Below are 27,355 nucleotides of genomic sequence, written 5' to 3' on the forward strand. Positions count from 1 at the left end.
GGGTGTCAACGATTATGTGCGTGGTGTCTTGGCATCCCACCCAGGATGTATTCCCACCTCACACCCAGTGATTCTGGGACATGAAAATGTGCTTTTTCATATTAAAAAAAATGCTTTAGAGCTGCAGTTTGTAACTGCTTTTTGGTCTTTGGGTAGATTTAAAAAAAAAAACCTAATGAATGAATATAACAATGTGCTTAATATATGAATATTTTGATTAGAATTATGTCATGTTCATGCGCCTTAACTCCAGGGTCACTGGATTGAGTGTCTGGAGTTTCACTTTTTCTCCCTGTAACCTTGTGAGTCTTCCGGTTTCCTTTAACAACACAGAAAAACAACCCAGAATGGCTGTGCACCGTGTCCTGTGATCATCTGGCATCCTGATCTTGGTGTGTTCCAGCCTCAGGTTGGATAAGCTCCAGCGCCTCCAAATAGCATTCCGGTGATAGACTCCAGATCTGAAACAATGTTATGAAGTTAATTCATATGCTAAATAAAAAATATGCTCTAATATCCAGTTCTCTGATTGATTAATAAATGTAATACTGTTTTCCTCATGAGTTTCCTTACAGTACACAGTACTCTGATTCCATAATTCTCAAAATTCCACAAAAAACTGGTGGTAGGTGGAATATCGACTCTGATTTGCCCCTTGGCCTAATGGTTAGAGAGTTTGACTCCTAACCCTAAGGTTGTGGCTTTGAGTCTTGTGCCGGCCACGACTGAGGTGCCCTTGAGCAAGGCAACCCCCCCCCCCCCACTGCTCCCCAGGCGCCACAGCATAAATGGCTGCCCACTGCTCCAGGTTTGTATTCATTGCTGTGTACATGCACTTTGTATGGGTTAAATGCAGAGAACGAATTCTGAGTATTGGTCACCATACTTAGCCGTATATCATGTCATTTTGTGTGCATTGTGTCCTGTGATACACTTCTTCTTCCCTGGATAGACTCAGGATCTGCCCAGAATCCTAAACCAGATAAATGAACCTGTAGATCTACTTGTTCATATTCAAAACATTTCGGAACTAGACTTTGCAACTGCTTTTGGTTTTGTATCAGAATCAGGTTTATTGGCCAAGTGTGATGACACACACAAGGAATTTGGTTCCAGATGTTTGTGACTCTTAAAAAAAGTACAGACAACTATACAAGATACAGATAAGACAAGACAATACAGATGATGGGGTACAATATAGACATTATGAATACAGATTATATGACAGATTATTAATGTACATAAAGTGTGAGAAGTGCATGGTAGTGCAAATAACAATATTGTGCAATATTATGCTTTTCATTTCCTCAGAGGTAACTGTCCTCAGAGCTCCTTCAACCCCCCAAAAACAATCTAGTAGGTGGAATGGAGATCCTAAATTGCCCCTTAGTTGCTCCTTGAGGTTTCCTGTGAGTAACCGGTGTCCCTTTCAGGGTGTATCCTCCACCTTTCCCAAGATATCCTCCACATGAAGCTCTGATCAGCAAATATAACTGCTGTGCTGAGATCCTAAAGAGGACCAATAAAGTTGAGGAACCCTTGTTCTTGATCTCCAGGCTTGACCTCCCAGTCTATGTGCTCGAACAGAGAGGATTTATGAGTTTAAATAGAATGAGTTCAAACAGTTATGAATGTGCAGCAGTTCCAGAGGAATGATGATGCTGATGATGATGATGATGATGATGAGAAGGAGGAGTAGAATGATGATGATGATGATGACGATGATGAAGAAGCACCTGGGTGAATTGGGCTCGATTAAAGCAAGCTTCCTTTCCTTCAGTGCCATGTAGGCAGAAATAACAGCACCCACACGCCATCATGCTGCTTTGCTTACTGTATCCTTAATCCAGCAGTGGACAAGTCGAGTTCATCCCGAACCCGGACACAGAGCTCACTCACTGCAGGAGCTTGGTATGCTTTTAAAGGTAAATACAAAACACGGTCAACATTTATCATGTAATAACACGGCTTAGATGGGATTATTCTTTAGCTACCTAACTATCTCTCTAACTAGCTAGCTCTTTGTGTCCATTACTAAAGAAAACCGTTTAAAATAACACACACACACTCACACAAGGCAGAGTTTTTATTACAATAAAAACAACAAGCTAGCGAAGAAATCCAGTGTAATGTGTTTATGATTTTGTGACTGAAATAGCTCGCTATGCTAACTGGCTAATCTACGCGTCGATATCATTAAATCGCAGCTAACTAGCGAACACGATAAAACATTCGGTATAATTTCGGCTCTGGACGTTTTAGACACGATAAAATTCAGTGCAAAAAAAACATTAGCAACCTGAAGCTGAAATGTGTTTCTTTCGGATTTCTCCGAATTGTTTTTGTAGCATTAGCGTTAGCATTAGCTTTAGCATTAGCTTTAGCATTAGCGTTAGCTCCACAAGATGCTAGGATCTTCCTCGTTTGAGCGCTAGCTAAAGATTAGCTAAATTACGTAACAAATTTTGGTGAGAGAAAATTTGGTGTAAATAATTTTTCGTTCACGGTTCACTTTGTCACTCGTAGAAGCTATTTTATGATAAAAAAAATAGGTAAAAGTTTAGCTAAATAAATAAACAACTAGCTTCACGAATGTTTTTGTTCAGTCACCAGAGATTCTGACTTTCTTATGATTTATTGGGTTAAATATATTAACCGTTCCTATATTTTAGAATAATAATATGATATGTAATAGACCGGTTAATCTAATAAAATAATAGTTTACGATGTAAAAGTAAAAAAAACAACAACAACATTTGTACATTTTAAAGATGTTTTTTTGTGTTAGAATTATTCAATATTTTCAAAACTTTTCGACTTAAAACAAGCTTTTAGATTTTAAGACAAGCTCGTTTATTTATTGTCCTCCCAAGTCATACAAACATAACTGACGAAACCAGTGATAATTCTCACTAATTTACAAAAAAACAATGGCACTAAAATAAATAAAATGCATAACAAACTGTGCCGAAAACTTCACTATAAACTCAGACACAATAAAGTTTATTTCTGTAAATAAAATGTTGAGTAAGAAATAAAAACCCTCTCATGATAGGATATTAATCGAGGACAGGGAACTGTTGACATCCCAGAGTTGATTATTATTTTCTAAGAACGATATTTTGTTTTATTTCTTTTATACCCCAGCGATTTGTAAATAATTCGTATATGTGACTCGGAGTCAAAGAAATTGTACACAGGGCTTTCGAGATTTAGTGTGGACAATAATTCGACGATACAACGAACATCTCTTCCTCTTTATTTCGTGATCAGTGCATGTAGTGACTCTGTGTTCTGTAGCGTAAATACATGCTTTTGTGCTGCAGTGGTCCAGGAATGCCCAAGGAGAAATATGAGCCGCCGGATCCCCGGCGGATGTACACGATAATGACCAGCGAAGAGGCAGCAAGTGGGAAAAAATCTCACTGGGCTGAGCTTGAGATAAGTGGTGAGTATTAATCCATCTTGTAGTTTGCACTGGGCATGTTAATGTGGACTGGGAAGAACGACGATATCACGATATACACTAAAGGAGTGTCATCAGCATCACCAGACATCAATCCTTTTTTTTTTTTTTTTTAAAGAAATAAAAATTCTTTGGTTATACACCCTTAAACTGGAAATGATTCTTATACCAGTTGTTGAATTATAAACTAGCTGAACAGGCATTAAAAAAACAGTTTAGTCGATGTTAAAGGAAAGTTTTGATTTTCTATTTTTGCTTCGTGTCTCAGGTAAAGTGCGGAGTCTAAGCACGGCCCTGTGGTCGCTCACTCACCTCACCGCTTTGCACCTCAGTGACAACTCGCTGTCACGGATCCCCCCCGACATTGCCAAGCTACACAACCTTGTGTACCTGGACTTGTCATCCAATAAGATCAGGAGCCTGCCAGCTGAGCTCGGCAACATGGTGTCTCTCAGGTGAGCGAGCCCTGTAGGCGGTGTTGTTATTCAGGTTCAGAGAGTGTGCACGAACATCCGAAAGCCGACGTTATTAATCTTGTGTATGTTGTGTATAATTTGGCAGGTTTGTGCCATTTTTTTTTAACCTTAGGAAGAAGAGATATTATTTGTCATCTGTTCTAAATAACCAAATGTCCCCTGAAGAGAGGGAACGTGTCACAGTAAAGTATAAACCGGGAGAGTGGGATTTTAGGAAAATAATCAACAATAGTGTGGTCTGAAGCCACACTCACCAAACCAAAGTTTGAAGAGTTTTATTTCTCTCATACCAAAGCAGTTTGGACTAAATATTCACATTTAATAAAAGAACAAAAAAAAAGCCTGACTTTTTGTCCGTTTATAGTTGCATGGATCATGAAACATCGGCTTACCATTTTACCAAGAACCTGATAAGCACAAAACCCCAGTCTGTGCTTTACCTCTGACTTGTACGAAGCAATTGCGCCGGAGACTCCTTCCACGAGTTGAACAAATGTCCTCTTACAGAACATCTATTGCGTGCTGTACAAATCCCTGTGCAAGTCGTTACTATAGAAACGATAACGTAGTCGCAGCTGGAACTACCGACGGAGGCGCTGTTCTTAATTAAAAAGCACTCGGTATCTTTTGACCAATCAGACTCGAGATTTCTACAGCGCTCTGTTATAGGTTTGATAAGTGCATTTATTATTGTGTCCGAAAAGGTTTCGGTTTTGCTTAAAGTTCTCTCAAGTGGACGGTTTTGTTTTAAAATGTCCATGTCCCTGTGTCCTCCACAGGGAACTGCTTTTAAATAACAACCAGTTGCGGGTTCTACCTTTCGAATTGGGGAAACTGTTTCACTTACAAACACTGGGGTTAAAAGGTGAGTGGGTTTGTGGTCCATCCTGAAGCCCCCACTATGATACCGATGATGATGATGATGATGATACTGAGATTGATGATGATGCAACATGTTCTGTTTCCTCTCCTTCTTTTCCACAGGAAATCCACTTGCACAGGACCTCATGAGCCTCTACCAGGAACCGGACGGCACCCGCCGACTGCTGAACTACCTTTTGGACAATCTTGCTGGTGCTATTAAACGCAGTAGGTTTTCTACTTTGTCTCGAGTTTGTTTTGAGTTTTTGCGTCCGTGACGAATCAAATCGCCGTGCTCTCCAACAAAGATCCGCTGGGGTCCGAAAGGGAATCGATAGTTAGTGCTGCTCGTTCTTTCTTTCTGTGAACAGTTATCAGGAACCTGCTGACATCACAGAAGGAAACTGCTAGTTTAATAGGCAGAAAGGTTAGCTGTATAACCTGTTGGTTAACTATGAGACTATCGCAGTAGCAGCAGGACCGTTTAAGCTTTGGTAGCTGACCTATTTGAGGAGGTGACTGGCTTGAACATATTATAGTTAGAAGTGAAGTGGGAGCTAAATCCCATTGCACAAATATTTCAGCAGGTCGTCTTGTGGCATCGTGGGAAACATCTGGAACTGCGACTTGACCAGAGACAAATTCATTGCAAAATAAATCTTGGACACCGTTAAAAAGCAAATGTTAACGTAACCAAGTTGTTCAGGGTAGACGCTAGAAAATACGTCTAAATGTACCGGCGTTAGTACGTCTGCTAATGTAATTGTGTTTCTTGCTTCTTTTTAAAAAAAATTGTATTTCTTTCTCACCCCCCACCCCCCTCAGTCCCAACCGAGCAACCGCCGCCCAGGTCATGGATCGTGCTGCAGGAGTCGGAGAGGGGTAGGCCCGCAGGTACTCGTTTCTCCTACATGTTTAGTTTATGCCACTGGCTGATTTGCATGCTTAGTGCCAGCGGTTAAGCATTAACTGCACAGTTGGTTGGCAGACAGGAAAAAAAGAAAAGGCTTGTTGTTTACGCCGTCCGTCTCTTTGCACGCAGCTGTGTTCTCTGTAATGTGCTACAACGTACTGTGCGACAAGTACGCAACACGCCAGCTGTACGGCTACTGCCCTCCCTGGGCTCTCACCTGGGAGTACAGGAAGAAGGTCATCATGCAGGAAATACTCAGCTGCAATGCCGACATCATCAGCCTACAGGTAACGTCTGGTTTATAAAAAAAGACAACAAGAGAAAGAACTTGTTAATGTGGATGAATAACTTGTATTAACAGACTACGTGCTTTTTCCGTTTTTTTATACACCCTGTGGCAGGGCGAGTTAGGTGACGTGGCACGTGTGTTGTACGTGTCATTCTGCTTCGACCGCAGTTGTTACAAGTTTCATTTACTAATAATCACACATCACGCATTTGAACGGTTTAAAGTTAGACCGTCCGAGAGACAAGCAAGTTCGTCTTCACACCCACGTCATAGCCGTGATCGCACATAAGCACACACTTTGCAACCTCTCTCGCCTTAGTCACACGAAAGAGAGCGTAGCTAAGAGCAGTTAAAACCAAGTCTCCCTTCTTAATTGTTAAATAAATGTCATCTAACACAATAATCTCATGAAGCGTTAAACACGACAGTTTTAACCTGTTTATTATAAGTCTTAGCTAATGCAGAAGGTCCACCGTACAAGCCTGTGTGTGTATGTGAGAGAGAGACTTGTTGCTATAGAAACAGTGCCGTTAGACGAAACGAATGCGCGTGCTTGGTCAGAAGGTGTTGATTCGTTTTGTACCACAGCTGTGTTAGATGCTTGACTCTGATTGGTCAGGACGCGTCCTGACCAATCAGAGTCAAGCATCTAACACAGCTGTGGCACAAAACGAATCAACACCTTCTGACCAATCAATGGGGCATTTAGTTTAGTGATTAAAATGTTCTAGTTGCACTTCTAGTGTGTAAGTTAAGGTGCATATGTTGAGTGATGCTGCTACTCTCTCAAATCCATCGATTTATACACTTCAGGAAGTGGAGACGGAACAGTATTATAACTACTTCCTGGTGGAGCTGAAAGTGCAGGGGTACGACGGATTCTTCAGTCCGAAGTCCCGAGCCAGGACCATGTCCGAGTCAGACAGGAAACACGTGGACGGATGTGCAATATTCTACAAGACCGAGAAGTGAGTGCAACCGATTACACACATACAAAACCAGCATGTTTATATGAGCTCAGGGATGCCTAATTTTTCTAAGTTATTCTATTTATTCTTGTGTTTTTGTAGTTTACAGTTTAACCCTAACACTAACACTAGGTTTGACTGGTCAGTGAAATCCACTGGGGTTTAATTCAGACCTCAATAACCCCAAAAAAACAACATTCAGGATTAAAAAAAAAGAGAGACTCCGAGCTAAAGAGCTGGAATATTGTTGCACCTCATCATTAATGTGCGGTTCAGAGCGGACGACCGTTTACTTCCTTCTTCCATGTCCGTGTGGGATTTTGCATTCTAATCATGTGTTAAAGACCTTGTATTGTTTTGAAGGTTTAATTCTATGCTGCTTGTGTGTGTGTGTGTGTGTGTGTGTGTGTGTGTTGTACAGGTTCAGCATGGTGCAGAAGCACACGGTGGAGTTTAACCAGCTGGCCATGGCTAACTCGGAGGGCTCGGAGGCCATGTTGAATCGCGTCATGACGAAAGACAACATCGGTGTGGCAGTGCTGCTGGAGCTACGCAGGGAAATGATGGAGTTGACACGTGAGTCTCTGTAAAATGAAACATTCTACCGTTCTTATTCTGTTTGTTCATTTTATTTGCCTTTTTCCTCCCCATGTGAGCAGCGGGCAAATCTCTCCTTGGCCTGGAGAAACAGCTCCTCCTAGTGGCCAACGCCCACATGCACTGGGACCCGGAGTATTCCGACGTGAAGCTGGTACAGACCATGATGTTTCTGTCGGAGGTGAAGAACATCGTGGACAAAGCCTCACGCAGCCTCAAGCTCTCCTCCATATCTGGAGAAACCAACGCCATCCCTCTGGTGCTGTGTGCTGATCTCAACTCGCTGCCTGACTCCGGTTTGTCGGATTTTTTTCTGATCGACACGTTAGAATTTGTTGAAATAGTCCTGTGAGGGGAAAAGTATTCAGTTTTTTACTTACCCTGACATCGAACACTCCTCCTTTACTGCAGCAATGAAAAGGTATTAAAAGAATAGCATTATAACAAGCCCGCGGTTCGAGTTACGGCCGGCACCGTTGCCGTAGCTGCTGTTATAGAGCGCTGGTTATGCAGCACTTGTAATTAGCAGTACAGATTAAAGATACAGTACCAGATACAGTCACTTTAACAAGCTGAATCTGTCTGTTTATTTTAAATCGGGTGAAAACAAGGTGTTAGGATAATGGTGATTGATTTGTTTTTTAATTTCCTGTATGCTCTACTAGAGGAACTCTTTCCTCATCGGATGAGGCAAAGAACGCCGTCTGTGCTTTCGCGACCGTGGGCGTCTTTCAGTTTTAAAGACGTGTGCGATGTGTATTTTCCAGGTGTGGTGGAATTCCTGAGCACAGGCGGGGTAGATTGCACACACAAAGACTTCAAGGAGCTGCGCTACAGTGACAGTCTGACCAACTTCAACTGCAACGGCAAGAACAGCTCGTCGAACGGCAGGATCACGCACGGCTTCAAGCTCAAGAGTGCCTACGAGAACGGGCTCATGCCTTACACCAACTACACCAAGGACTTCAAGGTAAGTGTGCTCGGGTCTCGCGCGTTGGAGTCTTTATAAACAGAGCGATGTGGGACAGAAGCACGTCGTGTGGTTAAGCAGGAAAGCCTTCACATCCCACTGCTCAGTTAAAGGTGCGGTCTCCGTTGTTTGAAAGCCAATGTTGACATTTGAAATCACCAAAACAAACACGCACCTAACCCAAATGGGTCCAACCCCTGTTTTGATAGCTCCGCCTCCAACACGTACACTAGGAAAGTATAACCCAAGTATAACCCAGACAAGTATTATGGCAGAACCTGTTGGGGGTATTTTTAGGGGGTATTTTTATCAATAAATAAACTCACTGAGTAACACTATGGTAATACAGATGTGTTTTTGTAGTACTGTGTGTTGTACCGTGAAAGGTTTAGCTCCGTTTCATGCGGAAGACGTTCAGTTCTCTCCAGCGCTGGGAAGCTGATCCTATATTAACACGTCCTACTTCTTGCCTTATCGTAAACCTTTCTTCGCTTCCTTTCTTTGTTTTTATCCTCTGTGTCGATGTTAAAACCGCTTTCTGCTAATGTCACACATGCGCACCGAACACTCTCTCCGCCCATATTGACAAGACACGCCCTTTTCTGCTCATTGGCTACACGTTTGTTTTGTTTGGTGGCTCGACTCAGTTTTCTGAAGCATTTCACAAACGACGGAGACCCCACCTTTAATGTGATAAACACTTCACTTGTTTATATGCAGATTGTTTTTGTGTGCGCTGTTTCTTTAAACACTACAGGTCCTGAACATGCTGCTCTCCGATCAGCCGATCATTTCGTAGCAGCACAACGTTGTGCTTTGTGCAGGAATCCACATCCTTATTAATCATGTTCTTTTTTTCATTTTTCTAGGGTGTAATCGATTACATCTTCTGCTCTGAGCCTCAGCTGAATGTTTTGGGTGTCTTGGGACCACTGGACCACGACTGGCTTCTGGAGAACAATGTCATAGGCTGCCCGCACCCTCAAATCCCATCAGATCACTTCTCCCTGTTTGCACAGCTGGAGCTGCTCCTGCCCCAGCATCCCCCCATCAACGGGGTGCACCTGCCCGCGCGCAGGTAGTCAGATCCCGCCCCGAGACGCCACCGTGGGGGGGCGGCACCGCACACTCCCACCTCTGACACGTTCTTCTGGCAACTTACTGAAAACGACCGAACCTCGAAACTATGCCATTCTTTTTGTGCTTCTTCTTCTTCTTTTCTTTTTTTTTCTATGTTAATTTAATTTTAAAAAAAAAAATTCTCGAATGTCTTTTATTTCCCTTCCTTGTTTACTCGACGGAGCCAAATTCGCTTCTAAACTCTAAAAGACGCTCGGTTTCCTCTTTCTCGTTTCTCTCTCGTTAAGCTCCGTTTTATCGTCGTTTTCTAGTCGTACGTACGCATGGGTTTCTGTTCAATCACTACATACCCACAGCGCCTCAGTATCGTCGTTCTCATCCTCCACCCAGCCAGTAAAAATAAATAAATAAGGCGTAAGTAGTTTGTAGGTTGTATGTGGTCTCGTATCAGGATGCGGTATCTCTAGTTTAGCTCGCACACGTCAGGGTTGTGATCAGAAGAAAGTCTGGGCTGAAGGAAATGGAGGTCATAATGCCAACGGCAGTCAGATGTTTAATAATCTAAAGCCAGCAATGATTCCTGAATCCTCACCCAAGTGCATTAAACCTCCTCGTTCCTTTCTAAGCCCTGAACGGATTTAAAAAAAAAACAAAACAAAAAAAAAAATACTCGAAATATCTGACAAGCAATAGCTCACATCCGGTTCCGCTTTTTTTTTTTTTGTATGTACACTTGTGCTCAGATTTTAGCTTTGGTTCTTATGCGTGTCTATTACGAGCAGCTTTGGAAAGCGTACGTGTTGCTTATATGGGTGCCAGTCTTTTTTTTAACGTCCCGCGGGACGCCAGGAGCGACTCGAGCGTCTCACGCGTTCGCTCCTTAAAACGGTGCAATATTCTCAACAGCGTAATCCTTGTAAAGCTTAAAGCCGTGGCAGACGTTTTTATACGAGCTTAAATACGACAAATCCTCCAGTGCACTTATTCCGAAGGGGTTACGGACACACGGCGAGCGATCGATTGGCTTCGTTAAATTCCGTTCGCACGCATTGGCTCGATCACTGGTTGCCCGTTAACTTTATTTGTTAATCATATCGTCTTTTGATTATTATTATCATTTTTTTTTGTTTTGTTTTGTTTGTTTTTGCGACTGAGCTATGCACCTGGAAATGTTTAGCTTCGTTGGATGTGAGGTCGCTGCGGACGCTCCCACGTGGCGTGGCGCAGCGCAGGAGGAAGGTTTCAGCGGGTCTGTATTCAACCAGCATCCGTTCACTGTGTTTTGTGGAAAAGTGGAGAACATTCCGTTTTTTCCCCCCACAAACTGCTCATAACTTCTCGAGGTGTGTAGCACTGTCTTTTGCGGCCAGTAGTTTTTAACGCCCCGTTGTTAATAATCCTCGTGGGCTTCCCTAAACCCCCCTCCCCTCCCCTCCCTCAACCCTCTTTCCCAAAACACTTTAAACTCACACACATGTATCTATACCCATTTAATCTTTTATCTCTACTTGATTCTATATTGAGCCACACAGATTTTTTTTTTTTTAAAGATTCTTTTTTTGTACTACAGATAAATTATGATTCAGATTCGTTTTTTTTTTTTTGGTTTTTTTTGTATCGTCTAAGTGTGACTGCATTTTTAAAGACAGTAAATCCAATTTACCAGCTTGTTTTTAAAAAAATAAATAAATAAATGAAATAAAAAAAAAATAAAAGGTTGTAGAGGTTGTTCCCAGGCGTCGCTGCCACACACTCTTGCACTCAGTGACGTTTCGCTTCGTTAGGTTTCTCGCTTCCTTCCTGTTCAATTCAACTCTAGTCAGACGACAACCGCCCCGCAACCCTCCCCTTCACCGAGTCATTTCCGTGTCGTCGAGGTCCGCGTCGTGCCTCGGCGTGTCCTTATCTTGCACTACCAGTGAACACCTGTACAACCTCTCATCCTTAACACCATCATTTTATGGCTTTAATCCCCCCCCCCTCCTCTTCTCCTTTATAACACCCTTTTACCCCCCTGAACTACTGTACTACGCAAAGGAATCAGGTCTGTAATATTATTAAAAAAAACAAAACGTTATTTTTGTAGCTAAAGCATCTGTGGTAGGGCTCTCGATTTCTTTCCTAGTTTTGAAAAACGCCACTCGTCGGCGGACGTTTCGTTCCTCGCATGTCCCGTAAGGTCTCTCTCTCTCTCCCTCCTTTTTTTCCGTATAACCCGAGCTGACTTTATATAATCCCTTTCTCGAATTCAGTTGGTGTCTTGTGTAGTGCCACGTGGTGCGTTCTTCTTCTATGAAGCCATTTAGCTTAGATTCCCCTCTTTGACTTCCTTTTGTTGAAGTGGACAGGGACAGGGGCCTCGTTCTCGTTTCGTATTTTCCGTTTTTTCCAGCATCTCTGTCGAACACGTTCACAGCTTCAGGACCAAACGACTCCAGACTCCTGTCCGTAAATCTTCTGCGGTCGGTTTATCGACATCACGTTTTCTTACGCTTTTAGAAAGTAGACGGATGGGATCGGTCGGCACTCGACACGAGACCGACTGACGAATCCGGTCCCGTTTTTAGCTCCGAGCCATCTGTTTCCTCCATGAAATTGTAAACCATTTTTAGCAGTTAAGATACAACTTTGCACCACATTGTTTTTATGTATTGTAAATGACACATTTATCCCTGTTAATGACTCTGACTTGCTGAAGGTATTGTAGATTTCAGTAGCTTTTTGTAAAGTGTGAATAAAATGTGTATTGCCTATTTTCTTTCTACAAACGACCGCATGTGTCCGCGTGCGTCATTTTGTCTCATAATTAGATCGACTAATCAAGCTAAACACTTTCTCAGGTCGAGAGAGTCATATTATTTGATTCGGATCACGGAGAAGAGTCGACACTTTCGACTCTTGAACGGGATCGAGAACTAATTCATTAGAAATCTGCTTTAGATTAACAAAAGAACGTTACATTTAAGTTCATAAAATCTGTTGACCCGCCTCAATGTTCACAGAAATGAAAAATATCAAATTTAATAATATAAATTTCGTAGTCAAAATGAATAAGAACACCGATCCGGTTAAAGAAAGATGATCTGCAGTGTGGGTTATTTTTTTAAGCCGGTTCGCCAACGTTAGCTACCTAGAAGGTCGACACGATGGAAGCGTCTTCAGTTTTACAGTTTTAGTGTTAATTTTTCGTTGTAACTATTCAGTAGTTTTTGTCTTAGGGATTTCAGAATATGATACAAAGGATATAAGAAAAATGATGCAAAATAAAAAACCTTTTCATGGAACTTTGCACTAGGGTGCGATTAGAAGTTCACAGACGTTCACGGAGCACTCGAAGGCAGCACTTTACGGTGCGTCTCTACAATAATCGTAATGATATTTATCGTATACAGTTTGATGCGTTATCACGGTATCCGATGTTCTGTGAACATTTCCGCACATTTTTTTAAAAAACATTTGTTTCCTGATCAGATCACTTAAGTTCTGCAGTGATATTAGTGTGCGGTTCAGTTTTGTTTTAGTTCATCGTACGTTTTCCAAATAGAAGAAAGTTTCAATGTACAGAACATCTTGTAAAAGCAGTTTCTAAAAAAAAAACCCACACAACTTGGGCTTTATCCCAAACTAGATAAATACACGCGTACATGTTGCGCTCCACATCTCCACCAGATGGCGCTCTGTGTCCAGGAAAAAAAGAACTCTGACTCAGAGAACAAACCTCTCTCTCTCTCTCTCTCTCTCTCTGTGTCCCCCCCTCTCTCTCTGTGTCTCTCGCGCTCTCGCACTCTCTCTGTGTCCCCCCCCTCTCTCTCTGTGTCTCTCTCTCTCTCTCTCTCTCTCTCTCTCTCTCTCTCTCTCTCTCTCTCTCTCTCTCTCTCTCCATCTCTTTCTGTCTCTTGTGCGTGCTCTCTCTCTCTCTCTCTCTCTCTCTCTCCATCTCTTTCTGTCTCTTGTGCGCTCTCTCTCTCTCTTTCTCTCTCTCTCTCCATCTCTTTCTGTCTCTTGTGCGCTCTCTCTCTCTTTCTCTCTCTCTCTCTCTCTCTCTCTCTCTTAAGTTGAGCTTACACCAAAGCACTTTTGTATTCATGTAAAGAATAGCGCATCATGTATATATACTTACAAGCTCATCACTTCTATCATAAAATAAGCATCACAGATAACATATTAGTACACGCGCATTAATATAAACCTGCGATCTGTGATCTTCTTTCAGAGCTGCTGAATCAACAATGCTGTAATTTGGTTTGTTAATATGGTTCCAGGTGCATTCAAAGTTTACTACAGTATATTGTGAGTAAAACGTTTTCACAAGGTTGTGAGTTTCAATCCTAGGTCCACAAAGCTGACACTGCTGGGCCCCTGAGCAAGGCCCTTAACCCTTACTTGTATTAAAAAAAGATAAAGTGTCTTGCCGATGGTGTAAATGTGATTAGATTTTAGTAAAGTACTGAAACCGGTGCCATGAACTTGACGTGAAAATGAAGAAACTAAATTGCCATTTCATCCTTTAACAAAGCTTTTTTTCGAAAGAAAGGTTTTCCGATCTTTAACAATGGAAAACTTTTCCAACGCAGGTGTGAAGCAGCCGAGAACCATAAAAACATCCGTGCAGAAATCCGTCAGTGTGGATTTATTGGGAAATTCTTTGAAGTGCAAGCGGTTCTGTGAAGTCTGAACTTTTCTCTGAAGATGTAACCTGGTCAAAACTATTCAAGTGTGCGCTCTGTCTCGGTCTCTCTGTCTCTCTCTGTATCTCTTGGTGTCTCTCTCTGTCTCTCTCTGTATCTCTTGGTGTCTCTCTCTGTCTCTGTCTCTCTCTGTATCTCTTGGTGTCTCTCTCTGTCTCTGTCTCTCTGTCTCTCTCTGTATCTCTTGGTGTCTCTCTCTGTCTCTCTCTGTCTCTCTGTCTGTCTCTCTCTCTCTCTCTCTGTCTGTCTGTCTGTCTCTCTGTCTGTCTGTCTGTCTCTCTGTCTGTCTATCTCTCTCTGTCTGTCTGTTTCTCTCTCTCTCTCTCTCTCTCTCTCTCTCTCTCTCTCTATATATATATATATATATATATATATATATATATATATATATATATAGAGATATATATATATATATATATATATATATATATATATATATAGTATGTATGTATGTATGTATGTATGTATGTATGTATACTGTGTATATATGACGTTTTACCAATTGAGTTTTATTTAAGGATGTGTTGTAGCTTTCACCACATTTTATCACCTCCCAGCCTTTATTTTTTTCAAAGTTTTTTGAATGGCTTTGGATTGTTTGGATCTCGAGGCACTGACGTGGCAGCGAGACGTCTGAGTAAGTGTTAGCAGATGTATTTCCCCCCTTTGCCTCTCTCCCTCTTCGCAAGCTCTCTCTCTCTCCCCAATTACGACTGCTTTTATTGTTGCATCTGACCGCAGTTCATGCCGGCACCGATGGAAAACATGACCTAGTCTCCTCACACATGATTTACAGCAGCTTTGGCCCACTGATGGGAATCAGGCCAAAGCGGAGGGAAGCCACAGCTCCCGCTTCTTTAGTAGAAACAAACACAGGAGCCGGCAGCGAGAGATTCGCTTCATTCATCATCGTGATTGTTTCTTTGCTCATAACAAAAAGTTTACATGACCTCCATTTACATCCTCAAACAAAATAAAGTCTGTGGCTGTGGATTGCTAGTGACAGCTTACACACAACAGCCCTCACACAAACTCTTTTGTTAGATATTTTATAAAATCATGACCCAATGTGCAAATAATAAACCAAATTTAAAGCGATTCAATGCAATTAAATATAGAGCTTAATATGTACAAGAAGAGGGGGGGCACGGTGGCTTAGTGTTTAGCACGTTCGCCTCACACCTCCAGGGTCGGGGGTTCGATTCCCGCCTCCGCCTTGTGTGTGTGGAGTTTGCATGTTCTCCCCGTGCCTCGGGGGTTTCCTCCGGGTACTCCGGTTTCCTCCCCCGGTCCAAAGACATGCATGGTAGGTTGATTGGCATCTCTGGAAAATTGTCCGTAGTATGAGAGTGTGTGTGTGTGTGTGTGTGTGCCCTGTGATGGGTTGGCACTCCGTCCAGGGTGTATCCTGCCTCGATGCCCGATGACGCCTGAGATAGGCACAGGCTCCCCGTGACCCGAGGTAGTTCGGATAAGCGGTAGAAAATGAATGAATGAATGTACAATTAGTCCACAAAAATGCATCCATTACACAATATATATATTTAAAAAAAAATCGATTTCAAAAAGCACTTTGTTTTCATTTTCAAAAAGTTCTGCCTTGGGCTTTGATTAGACCAATCTAACACACACCCTGCCCTGGTCTCAAGCATGTTATAGACAGAAATCGGCTTCTATTTGCTTCATCTATCTTTACTTCATCCCAAGCATATGCTGTTGAAAAGCATTCAAAGGACATGAAGCTTCCACCACCATGCTTCACCATGCTTCAGGGAAGAAATGATCTTCTTAGGATATTGTGGAGTTTTGGGCTTTTAACCAAAAGTAGGACTTTTCCAGTTCCCAGCTCTCACGAGCTCATTGGACCAGAGAGCCTTTTTTTCATCAGAACCTTTTCCCACATCTTCCACTGCTGAATGTCCGACATTTAGAAAACTCGTAAGGCTCCAGCTGTGGTTGTCTATTATAAACACATCACCTCCTTCCTTCAGTTGTCATCACTTTACTTTTTTTTTTTTTTTAATTGTCCAAATCCATGTACTCTGTACATAGAAATGATGAGTTAATATCTCATTACTGGAGATAAACTACACCTGAAACATTGTACAAAACCTCTCTGGGGCAAAATTAATTATAAATTATTATTAATTATCAGCATCCAGAATGCCGGTGTTAGCATGCCAGCGCCTTGGTACCCGGTCCCAGCGCCAACTGTACTTTCAGGGATTAACCGCTACAAAAGGGTGAACAAGGAGCACTCGTTCTCCACGGTAACCATGAGATTCACGAACGCCAAGGCCGCCTTAGCGACCATAAACAACAGTTGGGGCTTAAGGGGCTTCCAGTGGTGAGACACAAGCGCTTAAGTGTCTCGTCTCCATGGTGAGGATCCTCCGATAGCTCCTAATGACAGACGAGCACACGGGTCGCCTTCTCTCTACAGCTTCCTCACCGTCGCTCGACATTCATCTCTCTTTTTTCCCCTTGCCAATCAACTTGTAAGCTTAGTATCTGTTTATCTGCGTCTGTAAATAGATCTGCTCGCTAGCTTTTGTCACTTGTTTCTGACTGGATTTTTCACAAACATGTTCTTATGTTTTCTGACGAGCACAAAAAACTTCACCTCGCATTTTATTGATCATCACTAACACAAAGCACATGAAGTATAAACAGTTTAGCACCTGCATGAGTGTCATTAATAGATAATCGATCGATCGATCTAGTCCAGGTCTACGATTAGGCCTTAGGGTGCTTTCACACCTATAGCTCGGTTCATTTGGTCCGGACCAAAAGCAAATAAATGACCCATTGTAGCTTTTTAGCAGTTTTTGGTTCCTTTTCACACCACACTGATCGTTCTGTTCCGCACCAGTTGAAACGAACCAAAATGCAGTCATGTGATAACATCCACATCACTCATTGGCCACATGTATTTCCTAAACTGCTTCTCGATTGGTCAGAATAAACGTGCGGGAAATTTCAACGAAACTCCGGAAGTAAACAAAAAGAGGACAATACAGCATACAGTACACCATGGAGAGACGACCGCGCGCTGCGATTATGTTCGTGGTTGTAATCTACTACTTCGCTCGTATACAGCATTCTATGTAAAGTCTTCATTTTCAGAATGAAGCACGGATGCGGCTTGAAAATATCATTTTGATGCACCGCAAACGACGAAGACGCATCGCAAGACACTTCAGGAGGCGGCGAGCATTACTTTTGCGAAACTGTGACATGCTCATCTTCAGAAAATATTGCCAACGAAACACTACGGCAGCTGGTTTAGTCCAAAATGCGCACTACTTTTCGCAGTCAGGTCTAATCGATCTCGGACCATGTTCTCACCACAAACGAACCGTATCAGAGTTCGTTTGAAAGCGTAACGAGACCAGCTCTTCAAGGAGGTCTCGGTACGCTTGTTTGGTCCGCTTTTGGTGCGCACCAGAGTTCGATTGCTGCATTCTCACCTGCCCAAATGAACTCTGGTACGATTCAACCGAACTAAACAAGGCAGGTGTGAAAGCACCCTTAGTGTGTCTGAATTCACACTCTCTAAAGACGAACTATATTTAACCCGTGTTTGGGAAAACGGAAGTAAGGATATAAAATCACGCATGTAGTGTAGTCAGGTCCAGTTTATGAATGAATGTATATAATACAGTACACATTTAATATTATAAATAACCCATTACTCCAGCCTAGAGTTAATTCTGCTGCATTTACCTTTCGTTCTAAAATTACATCCTTGCCAGTTTCATGAGCAGGTTTCCACGGTAACAGACAGAAACATCTATGAAGCTAACCTGAGGCGGCCAACGGAGACTTTTTACGCTTTCACTGACATGCAATATCAATAAAGCTTTAATAAAGGCAAAATATCATTCTATCTCATTACATTGCACATGAGCTCGGTCTTCAGTATTTGGTCTTCGGTTCAGTTATGCCGTGGCTCTGGAGGATGGATGTGAAATTGTAAGATTTGGTTTTCATCTCGTATCCATTCTTCATTTGATAAAAGTGACATATAAAAGTCTAATAATAAGCCTCGCACGAATTCTGGCGTGTCCTCGTCAGCTTTGTGTGTCTGGATATTTGCCCATTCTTCTTGGAAATATTGATCAATCTCTGCCAGACTGGTTGAAGATGCTACAGATGCTCAGTCGCTTTGAGATATAAGCTTTGATTAGGTTGCTCTAGCACACGCTCTAGCACACGCTTGCTTTGTGAATTGTTCCCAGTGAAGGTTTGGATATAGGAAGATCAACCTGTGGTCTCAAGGCGTAGTGGTAGCTCAGGCGGTGTTGGATTCAGGAAATTAGTCAACTTCAGGGTAGGAAGTAGAGGTCTTCACGGGTCCACTTAGACCCGAAAACCCGAGGTCCGACCCGAGACCCGAGCGGGTTCGGGTCTAAAAGTTTCACGTGTACCTCGGACACGGGTCGGGTATAATAATAGCGGCATCGGGTCTCGGGTAATTTAAAATGATTGTGTTTTTACCGAACGGACCCGAGAAGACCCGAACTACCGTATCTCGTGTGTGTGCCTCGACTCAAGTCCTTTTCCGACCTCTCCTCTGTTTGCCAAAGACGATGTGAAGATGTGGCTGGCGACGTGTGGCTGGCGGTAAGCTAATTCTCGTTGAAACAGACCTGTCAATCAATTTGGAATCCACGCTGTAGCGGTTACTAGTGTAGAGTTACGCAACATTCGGGTCCGGTCGGGTTAAAAAAAAAATCTGCCAACGGGTCGGGTCGGACTCGGGTCTAATTTTTTCGGGTTTGTCTCGAGTCGGGTCTTTCTTAAAAAAAAAAAAAATTATGCACGTCAGGTTGGGGTAAAAAGTGATACGGGTCACTTCGGGTCGGGTACATTTCTTTAGACCCGAGAAGACCTCTAGTAGGAATAAGTCACTCCATCACTGATCACTTTACTATAACTGAAGTGTTTGATTACGTTAGAATTTAGATTAAAAATATTATACAATCGATAGATGTTTAAAATATATAACCTGGTTTGATGTTAAGTAAATCAACAGAACATAAATGAACTGAAGCATGACACTTTTGTCCACAGACAGACCGGTCTTGTTACAATTAAATTCATCGTCAGTGTTGTTTAGCGTTCAGCTCTGCACAGGACCTGTTGATGTTTTGCAGGGCCTTATGGGCGACAGATGTCATTGTTTTGGTCGCGCGACGCTCATATGACTGCGATCCAGCATGTCTACGATCCGCCTTTACATACTAACTAAGACCAGCTTGTGGGAATCAGCTCCCAGACTATTCTAACCACAGTCTTATAGCAACAGTAAACACTACAAAAACAACTCAATCTGCTCAAATAATTCAGTACATGAACATTATTATGATACCAGCACAGCTACTGCTTCTAAATAACCGATTAGGATGCAATGCAGACCAGTTAGGACGGATGTAGAAGCCGTAGATTTTTAAGCACGAAGGTCGCACGTTAGTCGGAGAACTTCTTAATTTACATCTAGAACATAGGCAGGTGACAGAGAGAGATTGGCTTTAAACAGTCAACTTTATGTAGCTTTACGTAAAAGAGATTCAGATTAAAATAAAAATATTTATGTTAAATTAAAAACAGAGACATGTTTCAGTACATAGAGTGTACTGAAAAGAGTCAAAATAAAAAGCGTCAACTTTATATCGGGGGGCATGGTGGCTTAGTGGTTAGCACGTTCGCCTCACACCTTCAGGGTCGGGGGTTCGATTCCCACCTCCGCCTTGTGTGTGTGGAGTTTGCATGTTCTCCCCGTGCCTCGGGGGTTTCCTCCGGGTACTCCGGTTTCCTCCCCCGGTCCAAAGACGTGCATGGTAGGTTGATTGGCATCTCTGGAAAATTGTCCATAGTGTGTGAGTGTGTGTGTGAATGAGAGAGTGTGTGCGCTGCAATGAGTTGGCACTCCGTCCAGGGTGTATCCTGCCTCGATGCCCGCTGACGCCTGAGATAGGCACAGGCTCCCCGTGACCCGAGAAGTTCAGATAAGTGGTAGAAAATGAACGAATGAATGAATGAATGGATGAACGAACTTTAAATCAGGTGTCGGCTTTAAATAAAAAGAGTCAAAATCAAAGAGTCAACTTTAAATCAAAGAGTCATAATCAAGAGTCAAATTTTAAAATTTAAGTGTCAACCTTAAATAAAAAGAGTCAAAATCAAAGAGTCAACTTTAAACGAATCAGGTTTAAATAAAGAGTCGAATGTAAATAAAAAGGCTTTTAATTAAGAGTTAACTTTAAATAAAAAAGTCAACTTTATATTAGAAGAGTCAGCTTCAGATATAAAGATTCAGCTTTAAAACTAAAGTATATTTCAACTAAAAAGGCATCAAAAAGAGTCGATTTTAAATAAAAGACTTTGAAAAGTCAGCTTAAAAAGGGAATACAAACACCATTAATCATCCGTGTGATTTACTGACCGTACGTCGGCTCAGATGGACAGAATTCAGCATGCTGTTAGCAGTCAGAGCTTTGATATCAACCCTTTATTCATATGAAATCCTGTGCTTTATGACTGTTCCTAGAACCGCTGTTTGGCTTCTGAAGCTCAACGTAAACTCTGCACTTTTTCTATGATAAAAAACAAACTCGGAAAGGTCTATTGCATAACGTCTGAAATCTTTGAACCACATCCTCGTGTTTGTCCTAGCGCTCCTCTCAGAAGAACGGCCAAGCTCCAGCCTGAGGTCATGCAGATCTGAACGAGTCTGCATGCAGACAAAAAAAAAAAGTGTTTTTTAAGCATTTTCTGTGTGATCAGATCTGGAAGACAAAATGTCAGCACTGTTTTCCAGGTCAGGGAAACGTCTTCACCTGTCATCATGACCTGAGAAAATCTTGCAGTGTGTAACACCGAGAGAATTCATCCCTCGAGCTGAGGTTTCATTTGCTGAAATGTTCTTCAGATAGACTTTAATCTCAACAGTGCTTAGGAAAGTTTAGAGCAACAGTCTTACAAAAAAAAAAATCTTTGAGGTTCTGTATAGAACCCTGGGGTTCTGGACATGGCCAGTAGAACCATTTATGCAAAAAGTATATTTTTCTATGTAGAAACATCCAGAGAGCAACGAAAATTAAATCCGTGCCAATACTTTTGGAGTTTAAACTCTATGTAGATGACGTTTATGAAGTGATGGTTTAAATTTGGAGAATATTCCATTTTTCTGGCCCATAAATAAGCTCCTCCCATCACCGTAGGCAGAGATGATCAGCACCGCCCCTAATAAAAGGCAACTCAGTCGAAGATGGTTTAAACGATTGCAGTGTTTTAATTAAAATCCACTACATGGAGTACTTTAAATATTTCCAACCACTTCTTTAATATTTATATTTATTGATTTTCACAAACAAATGCCACAATTTTTTAGTATTTGTTGGAGGAATTTCAAAGATGTTTGTGAAGACTTTCAACAGATAAAGATTCTGGCTATTTTTTTTTTTTTTTTCATTTTAATCTACGGTTTGCATTTTTCTGGCCCGGAAATTTTCTGGCCCAAAGCAGTAAGGCTTAGCTCCACCCCTTTCTCCTTATAAGGCAGCTCATTCAGTGGGTTTGTCATGTGGAAAAGAGAAGGCGTGTCACTTGAAAACAGTCACATGGAAGGAATTAAAATTTATCAATCAATTCATTCATTCATTCATTCATTCATCCACTCATTATCTACCGCTTATCCGAACTTCTCGGGTCACGGGGAGCCTGTGCCTATCTCAGGCGTCATCGGGCATCGAGGCAGGATACACCCTGGACGGAGTGCCAACCCATCACAGGGCACACACACTCTCATTCACTCACACACTCACACACTACGGACAATTTTCCAGAGATGCCAATCAACCTACCATGCATGTCTTTGGACCGGGGGAGGAAACCGGAGTACCCGGAGGAAACCCCCGAGGCACGGGGAGAACATGCAAACTCCACACACACAAGGCGGAGGCAGGAATCGAACCCCCAACCCTGGAGGTGTGAGGCGAACGTCCTAACCACTAAGCCACCGTGCCTCCCTAAATTTATCAATTGTTACTTTAATATATTTTTTTAAATATATTTATATATATTTTATTAATATTAAAGTATAAATACTATAATTACTACATAGAAATGTAAATATGTGATGCAACATATCAGTTACTTGACCGTTATCGTTGTAATGCTTTCGGTATGAGAATATAAATATACAGCTCACGGCTGGCACTCGAACACTAATGTATTATTATTATTATTATTTTTACTCGTCTCACTCCATTATCAGCAGTGTATCTGCCTTTGTTTATATTGCTGGGTGTCATGAAAACCTTTACATCTCTACAACAGGTTTAAACTTTACATCTGATCACTGACAAAAATGAAGATCTTTAGTTAGGTGACAAGGATTTCTTACCTGCAGGATTCACAGACACACACACACACACACACACACACACACACACACACACACACACACACACACACACACACACACACACACACGAGCTTCCTCTACTGGTTTCTATGGAAACCCCTGAGGGAAAGGAGGAAGATTCAAGGACAGGCGTGTTTGTAAACTGGAACATTGGGTCACTTTTGTGTACACGCATGGACACACAGTCAGAACAGAAAACTCTCCATTTTAAATCAAGGTCAAATTAAAAGTCGTGCGATGTTTTATAAAGTATAAAGTTTTTTTTCCTTCCACGGTTTGAATGCTCACCGTACCGCGAAGACGACTGAAAATCTTCTTATTCAAATCAAGCCAATAGCCAAAGATGACAGCTTTTTAAGGAAAAAAATAAATAAATCTTTGTAAACTTTTTATAAAGCCACTTTATTAGGAACACCTGCACAACTCCACTTTGCACCTTTTATCCTGACAGCGGCTCAATACACGAACCTCTGCAGCTAGCTGTCAGAATCCAAGAGTTTTACAACGGTATGTTCACATCTACCACCAGAATGAGTGGTACGATTTCTCTTCGATGTTCCACACAAAACAGTATTACGTGAATGATTCGGAAAAGAAAATACAAGAAGAACGGACAGACAGGACAGAAAGGATATAGTCTAAAACCACCGCTCTAAACGACCGTGACGAGCAGAAAAACATCTCAGAAAGCGCAACGCGATCCGAACCGTGAGGTGGACGAACTACGACAGGACGAGACCGCACGAGATCGTTCTCATTCTTCTACAATATTCGTTTTAGTAGTTATCTGCAAATTTGAATCACTTATCCGTATTTTGGATTCTGAGCAGATTTCATCTCCTGTATTATTCTGATCGTGTTTAAACCTGAAGGACAGATGACTCGCATAAAGTCTGTTGACATCTGTACACCACGTGCACTGTGTTTGCACCGTGACCATGTGTTTGGCTGAATCATTCACACGTCAATTCAATAACAGCCTTAATCCAACAGAATGGCCCCAAAACACTTCATACGTCCAACTTTTCCAAACAGGCTGCAGACTGTCGCGTGCTTAAAGACCTCTGATCGAGTGAAACTGACAGACACGTGAAGTAAAAAATCATCACATGCTCATGTTTTTGTTCTGCAGTGAAAAGGTTTCAAAGTCGTCGATTGATATGTCGAATTATTTTCCTGTTTTCGTGTTTTTTTTTCCTGTCGATATATAAAACGCTCGTATATAAAAAACTCATTTTGTCTGCCGGATTTGTTTCTCTCGTACGGGAGGCTCTTTCTTTGCTAAATAATGTTGAGAAGACAATGCTTAATAAATGTGTGTGTGTGTGTGTGTGTGTGTGTGTGTGTGTGTGTGTGTGTGTGTGTGTGTGTGTGTGTGTGTGTTCTCGTCTCTCAGACGAGACGAGTTCATTATCAAAATGTCAGCTAGGTTCTGGCCGAATCCTGCAGTCCAGACTCTTCTCCTGTCCTCGTCTGTCTGTCTCCTGCTCTCCGTCTCTTCTGTTCTCCTTCTCATAAACCACACGCTGAGAGTTTATTGAGCTTCAGCTGACAGCCAGGGGAGCTGGTAGGTATCCAGAATCCAGGACAAAAACCCAATATCCCGATATTGCATGTGTCCGTGTTCTAGAGGATTTGAAAATAAATAAATAAATAAATAAATAAATAAATAAATAAATAAATAAATCGGAATCAGGACAAAACGTTCAAGTATTAAATAGAACTTTAAACAAGAGCATACATGTGGTTTTAACATCGTGTCAATCAACAACACAGTAATAATTCTTCCACTAAATGGTTTTCATAGGCATTTTTTTTTTTAATTTACGAAATGAATCGACAATATAAGCACCCAAATAAGCAAATATACATGAACAAATGAAAAGAAAAAAAAAATCTAAAACAAAATAAATAAGAATAAAATTAATACAAAAATAGTGAAATCCTACTATTAATATTATACTACTATCAGTAATATGAATAAATATTACATAATAAAATAAAATTAAACTTAACTGAACAAATGGAAAGTGTCTGTTTTTTTTATTATTTCAAAACGGACAATTTTTTTTTTTTGGCCAAGTCAAACTTAAACATATTTTATTAACAGCATAAACCGAAGTTTAGAAACACCATATAATTTTAGATGTTTGAGTTTTGTAATTGTATGCATTAATTTATTTATTTTTACCCTTCTTCTTCTTCTTCTTCTTCTTCTTCTTCTTCTTCTTCTTCTTCTTCTTCTTCTTGTTTGTGTATTGCAACTAAAATAATTAAAAATCTGTTCATTGATACGGATAAGTGAGGAACCACAGAGTGGGGCATCCAGGGCAACTTACATTTTACACAACCGAGCAATTGAGGGTTAAGGGCCTTGCTTAGGGGCCCAGCAGTGCTGGCTTTGTGACTCAAACTCACAACCACAGATTTATAGTCCAATAACTTAACCACTACTCAACCGCATCCCCATCATCATGTTTAACCATACATAATAATTCTAAATCCACTAAAGATGCAGATGCTTCAGAAAATAAATAGGAATAGAAAGCAACCTAAATTCTATGACACTATGTTAACGAACCCTCCATGACTGATGACATCGGTTCACGTCACCACGACTCCATCAGGGGTTAAGCTTCTGTGCTCTTGTCTGGAAAGCCATTAAAGCCTAGTTTGGGTTTATGGGAAATGCTCTCGGCTCAGATCCCGCTTCACTTGCACGTTTTTGCTGAATGAACAATAAAATTTTAAATATCTAAAGCTGCGAAAGGCTGAAAGGACCGTGTGAGAAAGCTAAGGCCAAGATCTCAATGCTCAGAACGAGGAACAAACCTTTCCAGCTTTAACACATATTCAGTTGGAACCAAAATAATAATAAAATTAAAAAACAACAAAACTAGTTGCATCTTTTGGGAAAAGAACATTTTAAATCTTTGGCGTTTCACAGCGGTTTCGCAGCTGCTGTGTCTTACTTCAGCAATAGAATCAGCCAGCCAGACAGAGATCTTGTGCTCTTTCCTTTCTCCACCTCCTCCACCTCCTCCTCCTCCTGCTTGTTATGTTCTTGTGGAGTGTTTGCCTTGCCAGTCTTCTCTGCATATGGAACTACTCAGGAGATTTATACATCCACACCATGAGCAACCTACACTGTCACTAACAACCTCAACAACAGGAGGATGCTGGGAAGGATGAGATCCTTATAAAAAAAAGAAAGATTAATAAGGATGAGTGAGAGGGTGAGATAAGCAGGGTGGAAGTTTCAGGCTTTTATTTCCTCTGAACAATCTGGAAGCAGAGCTGAAATTAAAAAAAAAAACACCTTCTTTTGGGGAGTACAGGATGGACCCGAGCGCCGATACGGGCAAAATAGGCAAATAAAATAACTCAAAGTTAACGATGTTGATATGAAGTGTAATATATCATATTTTACATTTAATGAAAGGAGAATTGATGGGAAATGATTCCGTCGGAAGCAGTTCATGAACTTCATCACCAGGACACGTCTCGTTAAATGTGCTGTTTTGGTTTTGTTTGTCCTCGATGCTATTTCTGTCCAGCCGTGGCCTGGGTGTCTGGTTTGACAAAGTGATCCGAGTAAAATACTCAGTGCTGACTTAATTATGGTCTGGTTGGTCTGCGAAAGCGTTCTGCATGTTTGCAATAAACAAAAGCGACCGTAGTGACCGAGAGAAGAGGATAGCTGAAGAGAATCCCAGTAGTGGACTGGGAGCACACAGGCATCTCCATGTTTACTACAGGAATACAATCACAAGCACATTTTAACTCTGAATTTTATTTCTGAGTTTGAAAGAAATGCTAGTCTGGAATTTTTTTCCACCAAATTATTATTATTATTATTTTATTTTAGACAACCTGATGGATTTATCCATCCATCCATCCATCTATCCATCAGGTTGTAAGGAATCATCCATCCATTCACTACAATGTTGTGGGAAACCCTCTATCCACCTATCCATCCATCCATCCATCCATCCATCCATCCATCCATCTATCCATGCACCCACTAGGTTGTGGGGAACCATCCATCCAACCATCAGGTTGTAAGGAATCATCCATCCATTCACTACAATGTTGTGGGAAACCCTCTATCCACCTATCTATCCATCTATCCATCCATCCATCCGTCCATCCATCCATCCATGCACCCACAAGGTTGTGGGGAACCATCTATCCATCCATAAGGTTGTTCAAAACCATCCATCCATCCATCCATCCATCCATCCATCCATCCATCCATCCATCCATCCATCCAACGACAAGGTTGTGGGGAACCTTCTATCCATCCATCAGGTAGACTTTTAAATTTAAAAATGAATTTATTTAACAAACAATCATATATTATAAATTAAATATAAATGAAATTTATGAATTCATTTTTCCAATGAAATGGACAAAAAAATACTGTACACATGTTTTATATAAACATACATATAATCTATTTAAATGCAAAAAACAAACAAACAAATATATAAATTAAAAATTAAATTCAAATGTAACATACAAATATTAAAAAAAACAAACAAACAAATCAAGCAAAACCAATATATACTTCAGCATTCCCTTTTTATCCGTGTCTGATTTACCTATCATTTTAA

General features: G+C 41.3%; 1 protein-coding gene and 1 long non-coding RNA gene across 2 annotated transcripts; one reads left to right on the forward strand and one right to left on the reverse strand.

The window, feature by feature from the left end:
• The first annotated feature begins 1,638 nt into the window (after nucleotides 1–1,638).
• cnot6b (CCR4-NOT transcription complex, subunit 6b) lies at nucleotides 1,639–12,391 on the forward strand. Its single transcript, XM_027151997.2, has 12 exons — nucleotides 1,639–1,925; nucleotides 3,327–3,448; nucleotides 3,735–3,921; nucleotides 4,722–4,807; nucleotides 4,927–5,031; nucleotides 5,629–5,697; nucleotides 5,846–6,003; nucleotides 6,819–6,973; nucleotides 7,395–7,549; nucleotides 7,633–7,866; nucleotides 8,338–8,540; nucleotides 9,410–12,391. Exons 2-12 carry the CDS (start codon nucleotides 3,337–3,339, stop codon nucleotides 9,620–9,622), a joined length of 1,677 nt encoding a protein of 558 aa, XP_027007798.1. The 5' UTR covers nucleotides 1,639–1,925; nucleotides 3,327–3,336; the 3' UTR covers nucleotides 9,623–12,391.
• Nucleotides 12,392–23,120: 10,729 nt separating this feature from the next.
• Nucleotides 23,121–25,573, reverse strand: LOC125139256. Its single transcript, XR_007138333.1, has 2 exons — nucleotides 25,321–25,573; nucleotides 23,121–24,365 (listed from the first exon to the last, which is right to left on the reverse strand). It is a non-coding gene; the product is annotated as an uncharacterized LOC125139256 (long non-coding RNA).
• Nucleotides 25,574–27,355: the final 1,782 nt, after the last annotated feature.

The sequence above is a fragment of the Tachysurus fulvidraco genome, chromosome 17 (genome assembly GCF_022655615.1).
Source record: "Tachysurus fulvidraco isolate hzauxx_2018 chromosome 17, HZAU_PFXX_2.0, whole genome shotgun sequence".
NCBI classification, from domain to species: Eukaryota; Metazoa; Chordata; class Actinopteri; order Siluriformes; family Bagridae; genus Tachysurus; species Tachysurus fulvidraco.

Bases quoted from the DNA above. Each gene is read 5' to 3' on its own strand.
- cnot6b (XM_027151997.2), top strand. From the start codon at position 3,337: ATGCCCAAGGAGAAATATGAGCCGCCGGATCCCCGGCGGATGTACACG. The intron at 3,922-4,721 runs GTGAGCGAGCCC...TGTCCTCCACAG, and splicing joins GGCAACATGGTGTCTCTCAG to GGAACTGCTTTTAAATAACA. The intron at 5,032-5,628 runs GTAGGTTTTCTA...CACCCCCCTCAG, and splicing joins TGCTGGTGCTATTAAACGCA to TCCCAACCGAGCAACCGCCG.